Source organism: Wolffia australiana, chromosome 2 (assembly GCF_029677425.1).
Source record: "Wolffia australiana isolate 7733 chromosome 2, ASM2967742v1".
NCBI lineage: Eukaryota > Viridiplantae > Streptophyta > Magnoliopsida > Alismatales > Araceae > Wolffia > Wolffia australiana.
Window position 1 is genome coordinate 12,509,074 of NC_135836.1, and position 12,683 is coordinate 12,521,756.

At 44.6% G+C, this 12,683-nt stretch overlaps 1 protein-coding gene across 3 annotated transcripts in view; it reads left to right on the top strand.

Annotated features, from left to right (window-relative positions):
* PSAT1 (phospholipid sterol acyl transferase 1) overlaps positions 1-12,683 on the top strand; it is a 39,225-nt gene that overhangs the window by 5,350 nt on the left and 21,192 nt on the right. For all 3 annotated transcript variants that reach the window (XR_013585017.1, XM_078592160.1, XM_078592159.1), the window contains exons 3-5: positions 945-1,089; positions 1,456-1,625; positions 1,723-1,799. Coding sequence is in view for 2 of the 3 variants with exons in the window: in XM_078592160.1 (XP_078448286.1) it covers positions 945-1,089; positions 1,456-1,625; positions 1,723-1,799 (392 nt within the window). In the remaining variant the exon portion in view is untranslated. The remainder of the gene's footprint in view (positions 1-944; positions 1,090-1,455; positions 1,626-1,722; positions 1,800-12,683) is intronic.

The following is a 12,683-nucleotide window of genomic DNA, read 5'->3' on the forward strand; positions in this document are numbered from 1 at the left end:
GGGGGGAAGGCGACATGCTGAATGACCCAACAGGCCGTCAAGGAATGGTCTTAGTGGAGAAAGAGTGGTGGGTGTGGAACATGGCAGAAAGTGCAAGCATGGTGAAGCATCCGACCTAGAGATAATTGCGGTCAATGAAGACTGATTCTCTGATACCAATGTCAAGATTCTGACAGGTAGCCAAGCCCATGAAAAGGGGACGGGAGCAAAGAGGTTGAAGCTAGATTGGGGGAGCCATCAGGGTGCCAGCGCTGTAGCTGTCCTGCCTCACGCCACCCTGGATGTGGCACAAAATATGCCCAGTCTCCTAATCTCAGAATATGCATTAAAACCTTCAAAAGAGTCACACTTTCTTATACCACTTATGGGGCATATTTCCCAAAAGACCAAAAATAGGCTTCTCCCCCTTTAAACTCAGCCATAGGCTGCACCATAACCCATGTATTCTTCCTGTGATAGCTCTGGTAATGGATCCTATCAGATTGATCATTTTTTTTCAAAAGTTCTATTGCTATATTTTATTGCAAAGGATCGAGTTTCTTTCCTTGAATGCCATCTTCAGGAAGTTTTTCTGTCTACTAGTAACTATTTATTGCCCATTTGAAGGGTGCCTGATTTATTTGGTACTGTTTTTGTCTTTCATGGAATCCTTTTTTTCAAACTGTTGATTTATTTTTGAAGTATATTCTTCAATTACTCCGATATTTTTAAAATGGTCAATGAAATATAAAATAGTTTTTCTCGTCCACATTAGAAACTATTTGGAGATAAGAATCTATCAGGACCATCCAGCTCGATCTGTTTTATCAATTTCTGTTATTCTTTCTACATCCTGAAAGATGCATCCCTGAAACTCTGGATGCTATTTGTTTTTCAAATCCATTAACTATATGAAATTTAATGGTAAAACATTCAGTCTGTTTCACGTCAATTTGCTCCAACAGGTCCACTTTCTTCTGTATGGAAGGAATGGGTAAAATGGTGCATTGATTTTGGCATTGAAGCAAATGCAATTATTGCTGTCCCATACGACTGGAGGTTGTCTGCATCCATGCTTGAAGAACGAGATCTCTACTTTCATAAGCTTAAGTATGGTTTTTTATTTATCTGTCTTATTCTTCGATTTTTTATTCTATCACTTTATTCATGGTTTGGTTTTTCGAGCACCTCTATTCAGTTGATATCTACTTGTGACAAATTTATGATATTTTGAATGGATTTATCTGTCGACTCTGCTAACTATTGCATGATGTCTGATTCAAGTTCATGTCATGGTTGAGTCGTTTATAAAATAAATGCTGGGCATAGTGGTGGTAAAAATGTGTGACTTTCCATATAAAGCTTATACTCTCTCTCTCTCTCTTCTGGCCAGGAGCAGTTATAAGTTATAATTACCAAGACACAATACTGTCACCAACAATTGAAGTCATTTTTACGTGGATGTTATTCGCGCAGGTTGACTTTCGAAACCGTTCTTAAGCTTCGTGGAGGTCCTTCTGTAGTCTTTGCACATTCAATGGGAAACAATGTCTTCCGATATTTCTTGGAGTGGTTAAAGTTGGAAATTGCTCCTAAACATTATATCCAATGGCTTGATGACCATATACATGCATATTTTGCTGTTGGTATGCCTAATTTTTATTATTATTTCCCTTGGGTTAACTTCATCAATATTAGTCCTTTTTTGTGTCAGAATCTGATGATGGAATGATTCAATTTTAGGAGCACCGCTGCTTGGTGCTGCAGAATCTGTCAAAGCTGCTCTTTCTGGTTTCACATTTGGTCTGCCAGTCTCGGAGGTCTCTCTATCAAGTGTCTTTCTCCTTCACACGCTTGCATAATCATTGAGTAATATTCATCCTTTTGGACTTTGGAATGTCATGTATTAACTTTCGTTTATCTCTATTTATCCATCCAAAGAATGATGGTTATATAAAGTGCAAAACGCATGTAGAGTGTAGTTCTTCCATGTCCCTTGTACTGTCCTCCAGAAGTTCTCTCAAGTGTGCTTGATTAGGGGATCGATGAGCAAGAGGAAGAACGAGGAAGAATCGGAGGAAAGAGAAGAACTGAGAAAAATACCGTTATTTTATAAGGGAGAGACCCCTTTTATAAAGTTACATATTGGATTCTGATCTTTAAACCGAACCGATTTACAACGGTAAAAAAATAGCCCTTACAGAAGGGCATATTTCTAAATACTCCAACGAAAGGGTTACATATGCAAAAAGAAAAACAGTGCAGAGTTAGCTTCCGAAATCTAACATAGGGTAACAGGAGAACACATCTATCCAGAATTAATTTTTGGAAGGAGGATTTATTTTCCTCTTCAGTGTGGCTTAAGAACATTATCGTGTTCTATGAGCCATCAGGTTTTATCTAAGCGTGGTTTTCCTCAATATAGTTACTGCTTATTCTACCATAGATCTGAGAAAAGGGTGGAGGAGGAAATTACAAAAATGAAGGAAAAAGGCAGAGAAATAAAGCCGTGGCCCTGACTTCCTAAGGCCCCTGGTTTATAAACCTGGGGTTACAAGCTAGTTATTGGGCATGCTTGATAACTTAGAACTGGAAAGGTAAGAATATCTGGTAGTAAAAAGAGAGACGGGGAGATAGATAGAAGGACAAGAGACAGAGGAGAAAGGCCAAGGGCTGCTGGCATCCCAAGTCCTTATTTATTTTTACATGTGTTGCTTAGTTTTTTTTCAAAAACTTGTGTTAGTTGTAACTCTTTGTTAGAAAGGGAAGAATTTTTTTTAGAAACATAATTACATTGGGAAGATGTTATAGAACTTCATATAGTTTCAGAATAAAAGAGACAAATCGTGAGAAAGATGTTCTTCAGTACTAGTTGACTGGTTAGTGAGAAAGCTATTCTTGACACTGCTGAGGAAGGCAGCTCGCCTTGGGGGTCTGTCGCCACCCTTAGTCCCAACCACCAACAGGTGAAATTGCTCTCCTATTCCTGCCTACAGATGTTCATGCTTCTTTAAGTCCATTGTCAATTGGAGTGACACAAGCATCTCATTCTTGATGTGCTCGCTTTGATTGTGAGCTCCATTAGCACATGTCTTATGTGTCTCTAACTCTAGCACATTTAAACCAGATTTCATGGATCTAAGTACACTCACTGACTATGTTTGGTCCATTGTTGCCTCTGACTGTGGTCGCCTCCCTGCTTGGCCTGCTGGTTGATGCCCCCTTTAAAGGCTTGGAGACCTGTTCCAGTGTGTTCCCGATGATCTCAGAGAGACCCCAACTCTCGTCTCCTTGCAAGGATGCCCTTCAGCTCCCCTGATCTCATCGGAAGCTATGACACTGGCTGAGGTAGTTGGAAGGACAGACGAACCTTGAAGGTTCACTCTTGTCCTCGAAGACTAGCCATTGGTGGCAGCGGGAGGTCTCCAAGTGTCTCCACTTCTAGGAGCATTATGTTGGGGTTCCCAGACTTCAACCTTGTCGATAGAAGTCATTGGAGCGTCCCAAATGTTCCATTCATAGTTTCCTTTGACCTCCATAATCTGTAACCCATGGGGACACCTCTAGCTTTCAAGACTATTGGACTTTGCTTCCCTCCTGATAGCCCATCTGTTGTGGGAATGTGTTGCAACTGTACCTTCGCATTCTCATTAATTGCTTGGTACCATCAACAAACCGCAACATATGATGCCATTGATAGCCCTCAAATGAAGAAGGCGCCTTTATTCAACTTCCAAAACTCTGCCTGAGCGAAGAATTTTGTCCACCTCCTCCCTTGGGAGACCCATAACTTCCGTCACAGGGCACCCCGGAAGGAGACTGCTGAATGGGTCCACATTCCCCTCCATTGCAGAATCCGCCAGAGGTACTCGGGACTCTCCTAATCCTTTTACTTCTCATCGATTCCCTTTCCCTTCTCTAGTCATTCTTAGTTCGGATAAACAAACAAAGAATCCCCATGCATCTGCGCCTATGGCAGATCAGAGGGTCCTAGCAGTCCTGCGCATAGTGCCCCTGCTCCAAACAGTTGAAGCATGATTCCCCCCCCCATACATGATTTGACCTTGTTGCCCTCCTTTAGGATGTGTTACTAGAGTGCCATCCCCCCTCATTCATGGTCATAGGAACATGACCAAAGAAAGGCTTGCAGAATTGCTGCCTCAGCTGATGGAGGAGACCTACCCCTGTCATATCTTTGCTGCCATATTTCTGGTCACCCTCATGGACTCATGATGGTAATTTCTGACAGTCCTACCCGTCCCTTGCCTGTGCCTGGCTGATCCACCCCCCTCTTTTGGACTCCTAGAATTTTATGGCCACGCCTTCTCAGGCCCACCGCAATAAAGTTGTGGTCAACCCCTCTCTACAGGATAATCCAAGGGACCGCTGCTGCCCGCATCATGATATGTGATTTCTTGCCCTCCGTCAACACACGGAAGATAGTCAAGTTTCCCACCTAAGCCGCAGCCACAAGCCGCAGCCGCAAGCCGCACCTGCAAGCCGCAACTCGCAGCCACAGGGCGCAGCTCGCAAGCCGCAGCCGCCGCCGCAGTCGCAAGCTGCAGCCGCAAGCCGCCCCTGCAAGCTGAAAGCCGCAGCCGCGGGGCAAAGCTCTGCCAGCCGTAGCCGCAGCTACTATTCATCGTCCCTGTAAGCCGCAGCTGAAGCTCTGTTGCAGCTCCGCAAGCTCCTCTTGTCGGCTTGACTTTAGTCTGACTTTGAGTTAGGTTGGGTCCTCTTCAGATTCGATACGTGGTCTTTCTACGGCCGCGCGCGCACCAATTCAAGTTATAGAATGGCCTCCAACGACTCCACCACTTCCGCTGCCACTCTGCCACCGGGACTGCCTCAACACTCATCTGAGTTGAATTCTTGGCACTATTCCATGCCAGATATGCCGTCTGAATTCCACTTTACTGGATTGAATCTTCTTCAATGGCGCCAGTATGTTCAAATTACCTTGAAAGGGAAGCTCATGAAGCATCTTGTGGATGGCCCGCCCTCTCCCACTGCCTCTCACTATGAGCACTGGCTTGATGTTGAGGGTGTAGTTCACAGGTGGCTGCTTGACAGTATCAGCCCATCTTATGCTGCTGAATTCTTTTCCTTAAACTCCGCCAAGGAGATCTGGGATGCCGCTCAAGAATCCCACTCGAAGCGGAACAACCTGGCCATTATCTATGACCTCGTCACTCGCTCCACTAACTTGATATAGGGTCCACGCTCTGTTCGGGCCTGTCATCTGGAGTTGTCGTTTCTTTGGGCTGAGTTGAACCACTTCGTTCCCCCTGACCCTCATTCGGTTGACCTTGGTTATGTTCTACAGCTTCGGGTGTTCAATTTCCTCATGGGATTGAATCCTGAATACGAGTCTTTACGCGACCAACTACTTCATCGGGAGAAGGTTCTTACCTTGAAGGAAGCCCTGGTGGCCGTTCAGATGGAGGAAACGCGCCTTGGCATCTTCCATTCCGAACCCGCCTCGGCGATGGCTGTTCAGCAGCTCGGGAGCTCACGGTCTACATCCGTTCAGGCGGTGTCGCCGTATATGTCCTCTCCTAAGGTGACGTCACCGAACATGAACTCCCCGGCCCAGCAATTGACGTCTACAGGCCATGGTGTTCCTGTTAATTCCTCTATTTTCTGCAACTATTGCAAGAAGCGAGGTCATACCAAGGAGACATGTTACAAACTCCAATAAAAGAATGCTCATCAAAGCCACTGGGTGACTCATCTTCCTCTCCCCTCCGGGCAGTTCCCGCCTCCTCCTACATCACTTCCTCCACCAACTGCTGCGACACCTCCACCAACTGCTGAAGCCACATCTTCAACGGGAACCTAGCTTCGACATGATGAAATTGACCAACTCCGCCAGCTTCTTCAATCCAAGTTAATGGATTCTACTTCCCTCGTCCATCAAGGTACACCTTCTTCCAATGAACAGTGGATTGTTGATTCCGGTGCCACCGCCCGTATGACTCCTCTCTCCCAGCGTTTCCTTACCTACACGCCCTCTCTTCGTCCTCATCAAGTCAGTACTGCATCCGGTGCTCTTCTTCTTGTTGCCGGTGTGGGGAGTGTCCAATTGTCCTCCACTCTTACCCATACCCATGTCCTTCATGTTCCTCGTCTTACCCTGAATCTCTTATCCCTTTATCACCTTGTCCAAGATCTTGGTCAAGCCGTCTACTTTACTCCTAATTCCTGCTTCTATTGTGATAAAGTGTCGGGGCAGACGACTACACTTGCTGAGGGGCACGGTGGCCTCTACGTTCTCCATCGTCCTCCACCTGCCTCTCCTTTGGTCCCTACCCTCGGCGTAGCTCTCTCCTCTACAGCGCCAGATCCCCTTTGGCTTCTTCATCGTCGCTTGGGCCATCCTTCTTTTTCTACCTTGAAGCTTATGTTTCCTCGTTTATTTCATGGACGTCCTGTGGACAGGTTTGTTTGTGAACCATGTCGGTTAGCTAAACATACTCGCACAACATATCCTTCCTCCGATCCGTCTTCACGTTCATCATCCCCTTTCTCTCTCATTCACAGTGACCTCTGGGGGCCTGCTCCCGTTCCGAGTGTTTCGGGCGCCTGATATTTGATGATTTTTGTCGATGATTTTACTCGCATTACATGGGCATATCTTCTCAAACATAAATCCGACCTTTCCAAAACTATCATCTCTTTCCATGCTTCAATCCAAACTCAATTTGCTCCTTCCTTCAAACGCTTCCGCTCCGATAATGCCCGTGATTACATTAATTCCACCCTCTCCAACTTCTTCACCTCTAATGGCATCGTCCATGAAACCTCCTGTCCATACACTCCTCAATAAAATGATCTTGCGGAACGAAAGTTTTGACACATCTTTGACACCACTCGTTCCCTTCTTCTTCACATGGACATGCCTAAATTTTTCTGGGGCGAGGCTTCGCTCACTGCCGTCCATCTCATCAACCGCCTCCCCTCTCGTGTCCTTTCCCATATTTCTCCTATTGATGCCCTCCATCACGCCTACCCATGGTTTCCTTGAAAACTAACCTCATTCCCCGCATTTTTGGGTGCACCTGCTACATCCCTAGCCGTCATCCCACTCGGGACAAGCTTGACGCTAATGCGCTCAAATGTGTCTTTGTGGGTTACTCCTCTCATCCTTCTACTCATCACTTCATTGTCAGCAAAGATGTCACCTTTGACGAATCCACTCCATTTTATGTTTCTGTTTCGTCTTCCTCTCCTTCTTCCCCTTCCTGTGCTGAATCCCCGGATTTCCTTGTAACCCTTCCATCTCTCTCCTTGTCTCCACTCCCTGCGCCATCTCCATCTTCTTCTTCTCCTTTGGTTCCTCACTCAAAATTTGATGGAACCATGTACCATCGCCGTCCGCGTCCCCTCTTACCTGTCCCTGTTTCGATACTTCCGCCAACATCCCCTCCTGAACCGACCCCTCCTCCTGCGGGTGATGACCTTCCTATTGCCCTCCGCAAAACCTTTCGCCGATGCACCTCCATCCCTTTATACCCTTTGGCCAATTATCTTTCTTCCCATCGCCTCTCCCCGTCCTACCCGTCTGGATTCCATCATCATTCTGAAGAATGTGGCTGAAGCGTTGGCCTCTTCTGACTGGCGACGCGCTATGGACGGGGAATTGGCTGCTTTGGACAAGAACCGGACGTGGGATCTGGTGTTTTTACCTTCTAGCAAGCGCCTCGTTGAATGTCGATGGATCTACACCATCAAATATCAGTCCGTTGGCATTCTCGAAAGGTACAAGGCACGCCTTGTGGCTAAGGGCTATACTCAACAATTTGGTGTTGATTATTTGGAGACATTTGCTCCCGTGGCTAAGATGATCAAGATTCGTCTTCTTCTCGCCCTTGCTGCTCATCATGATTGGCCTCTTCAGCAGTTCGACGTCAAGAACGCCTTTCTTCATGGTGATCTCCATGAGGATTTGCAAGCCGCGGCTCAATTGGCGACTTATCTTGCTAGTGAATTTGACATTAAACATCTTGGTGTACTCCGGTATTTTCTTGGCATTGAGGTCGCCTACTCTTCGAATGGGATTTTCCTTTGCCAACGGAAATATATTACTGATCTTCTTCAAGATTTTGGCAAGGCGGACTCCCAACCTCTTCCTACTCCCGTCAAGGTGAACCATTGGCTCTCTCTAGGGGATCACGAAGAGGCTGTCGATCAACGCTTGGTTGGGAAGCTACTCTATATCACTCACACTCATCCTGACATTACTTATGCGGTTGGCGTCTTAAGTTCATTTATGCATTCTCCGAAAGCCTGTCATATGCATGATGTCAACTGTGTACTTCGTTATCTCAAAGGTACCATTGGTCTCGGTCTTCAATTCAAGCTTAAAGGTGCCCTCCAGTTAGATTTTTATACTGATGCGGATTATGCTGGATCTCATGTTGACCGCCGCTCCACCACGGGTCACTGCACCTTCCTTGGGGGGAATATTATCACATGGCAGAGCAAGAAACAACCTGTTGTCTCTCGCTCTAGTGTTGAAGCCGAGTTTCGTGCTCTGGCACAAGGCATCTGCGAGGCATTATGGATCACCAATCTCCTCACAGAGTTGAAGCTGTCGTGTGATCAATCTACTCAACTGTTTTGTGATAAAAAGTCGGTTAGCAGCATCGCCCATGATCCGGTACAACATGATCGTACTAAACATGTCGAAGTGGATCGTCACTTCATCAAAGAGAAGCTTGAGTCCGGACAATTTTACATATCATATGTTCCCTCCGCCCAGCAGAGAGCTGATATCTGTACCAAAGGCCTGTCCGCTCCGCGTTTCCAAGAATTGTGCGGCAAACTGGGAATGGATGATATACACTCGCCAGTTTGAGGGGTTCTGTTGAATATGTTGTTTCTCCTTATTTTCCTTTTGTACCCCTGCTTTGCTCTATCTCTCTCTCCGACTCTCTATATATGTACTCCGGTTATGGAACCTTGAAACCTAATGAGAACATTTTCAGTTTCTCTCTCGACCCATCCCTCTCCTCTGGGTTACTTCAATACACACTAATTTTTATGGTGGTTTGGTCTCTCAAAGTCTGATTTATAAGAGGCATTGCATAAATAGTTTTGAGTTATTTACTAGTAGTGTACTGTTATGACTCCGATCGAGAAGGTAGAATTGGTTATGACCTCGATCGAGAAGATAGAATTGGGGCCCAATCTCTGATAGAAGAAATTGATGACCTGGGATCCAACATTGAAGATAATGGAGTCTGGCAAGAAAGATAGCAATCTCTACACAAACAATTCACTCGAATAGGGAATATGCATGGGAAAATGGAGCGGGAAGGAACAGGAATGCGACGAGGCGAATCGCTCTTGTCGCCCACCAAGCCAGAGGATCTCCAACTCGAGCTGAAGCACCAACTGAATTCCTCATCTGGACTACCCCACCTTCTTATTTATAGGCTACTTACCCGCTAAGGGTCTTCTTGAGAGTCGTCCGACGTGGCCGCTCTCGTTCTCCTCTTCTTTCTCTTTTCTAAATATGTCCGAGGGAGACTCGTATCAATACTTTCCCTCCCAAAAACAAAATTGTCCTCATTTTGAAACTGGGAAATTGTCTTTCCATTGTAGGGGCATCCTCCCATGTGGCTTCAGAAGGAGGTAGATTACGCCACTTCACGAACACTTGCAGGCAATTACGAATGAATCTGTATGATAATATTGCTTCAGGAACGACCTGCCATTCCCAATCAGCAGAGAGATCAGAGGTTAGTGGTAAAACCATATGATTATCACCTACGGCCTTGCGAAGATGCGACACATGGAAAACAGGATGTATTGCTGAGGTTGGGGGAAGGTCTAGTTTGTATGCCACATGCCCAATCTGTTGTAAAACTTTGTATGGTCCAAAATATTTCGGGGAAAGCTTTTCAGAGTGACGTTTAGCCAAAGTTTTCATCTTGTATGGTCTGAGTTTGACATAAACTGAATCACCAACTCGAAAATGGACGTCCCTTTGGTGTTTATCCTGTTGCCTTTTCATATACTCATGTGCCTTTGAAAGGTGTGATTTTAGCAAACTGATGGTTGCATCTCTCTTTTGGAGCATTTGGTCTAGTGAGTCAATGGGAGATGGTGACGAATCATATCTGATCAGTGTTGGAGGGTCCCTACCATAAACAACCTTGAAAGGCGACATTTTAATGGATGAGTGGTAAGATGTATTGAAACTGTATTTGGCCCAGGGTAACCATTTAGTCCATTGTTTGGGGCATTCGGAAGAGAAACAACAGAGATAGCATTCCAAGCTTCGATTTGTAACTTCTGTTTGACCGTCCATTTCAGGGTGATAAGAGGAGCTCATTTTTAGTGTTGTCCCTTGATGTTTATGTATTTCCCTCCAGAAGGAACTGGTAAATATGCTGCCTCTATCAGAGACAATGGAACGAGGAATTCCATGAAGTCTTAATATTTCTTTGATAAAGGTGTCTGCAATACTAGGCGCAGTGAATGGGTGTTTAATTGCAATGAAATGACTGTACTTGGACAACCTGTCCACTACCACCAGGATGGTGTTATAGCCATGTGATAGTGGTAAACCTTCAATAAAGTCCAACGAAATATCCTCCCAAATCTGCTGAGGAATGGGTAGAGGTTGGAGTAACTCGGCAGGACTAAGGTGAGAAGATTTATGTTTTTGACAAATTTGGCATTGAGAGACATATGTCTTGATTTATTTCTTCATTCCCTGCCAATGGAGTTGCTGTAAAATTCTTTTGTAAGTTTTCTGGAAACCGCCATGATCTCCCACCTTGGCATCATGAAATTCGTGGAGGATAAGTGGAATCAACGAAGAGTGCTTGGGCAATACTAATTTTTGCTTATAAAATAGGAGATCATGTTGTAGGTAGTAATGGGGTATTGCTGTCTTTTGTGAGCTCAATGCCTGTTTGATGGAGTGGAGCTTCGGATTGTCAGCATATTCCTTCACGAGTGTTGACTTATCTAACCAGTGTGTAGTAGAGATAGAATTGCAGTTTACTTGGTCATCTTCCATGGAACGAGATAGGGAGTCAGCAACCACATTCTTTTTCTCTAACTTATATTTGATTTCAAAGTTGAATCCCAGGAGTTTAGAGATCCACTTATGGTAATGCTGCGGAATTTTGTGTTGATCATTCAAAAATTTCAAGCTGAACTGATTGGTATGGATATAAAATTTCTGAAAAAATAGGTAATGTTTCCACTTACGTACTGCTAGGACCACAGCCATTAATTCTCTTTCATAGGCTGACCTCAATTTGGTACGAGAAGATAAAGCCTTGCTGAAGTATGCAATAGGATGGCCGTCTTGAAGGAGGACTGCTCCATGGCCTATACCGGAAGCATCTGTTTCTACTACAAAGGGCCTTGTGAAATTTGGTAACTTTAGGATAGGAGTGGTCGAGTGGGCTTGCTCGAGTTGGTTGAAAGCAGCGGTGGCCTCATCATTCCATACAAATGAGTTCTTTTTTAGTAATGAAGTCAGAGGTTGAGCCTTTCAAGCATAGTTGGTGACGAACCTTCTATAGTAGTTTGTGAGCCCAAGGAACCCCCTTAATTGTTTAATTGAAGACGGAATAGGCCATTGCATGATGGCATCAATTTTGTGAGTATCGGTGGCCACCCCTTCCTGAGATATCACGTGCCCCAGATAATCTATTTGATCCTGTGCTTTGGCATTTCTCCTGAATTACCCATAACTGATTGTCCTGTAGTACCTTGAAGATTGAGTGCAGATGATCTTCATGCTCAGTAGCTGTCTGACTGTATACCAATATATCATCAAAAAAAACCAATACGAACTTTCTTAGGAATATTTTAAAGATTGAGTTCATAAGACTCTGAAATGTAGCCGGGACATTAGTCAAACGCAAAAGGCATAACTGTAAATTCATAATGGCCTTGATGCGTCTTGAAAGCAGTCTTCGGTATATCGGATTCAAACATACGAATTTGATAATACCCAGACTTCAGATCTAGCTTTGTAAAAATAATGGAACCATGTAGTTCTTCCATCAATTCATCCACAACAGGTATTGGGTAACGACTGGGTATCGTGATTTTATTCAGTGCTCTGTAATCAATACACATTCTCCACCCTCCATATTTTTTCCTTATCATCAGAGCAGGACTGGAGAAGGGACTGGTTGAGGATCTAATAAAACCAGATTCTAACAATTCTTGAACCACCTTTTCCTTCTCATTCTTATGCAAGTGAGAATAACGGAACGGTCTGACATTTGGGGTTTTGGAATTTGGAATTAGCTGAATCTGATGGTCGATTTGTCGTTTTGGGGGCAGGCATATTCTAGGGGTGAAGACTCTAGGATAAAGTTCTTGAAATTTATGATGATGAGTATTCAGTTGTAGAGTGTGTACCCTTGGTAGATGAGGATTGCAGGCTTCATACAATTCTCTGAATTGTCGCTTGATACTTATGAATTCTTGGACAGATTAAATAGTAGCTACCCCTCGAGGAAGAAATTCTTGATCAGTCTTGAAGGTGTGAACCTTGCCTTCCCATAGAATCTTGAGATTTAATAATTTGTAATTTCTGTAGAACCATTCGAGAGTCTTCAACCACTGCACTTGTTAGTGAGATAGTCAGCCATATGGGCTAATGGGCCCTATTCTATAAGCCCATTAGCCCTCTTATCATTCTCTCTCTCCTAGGGTATATGTAT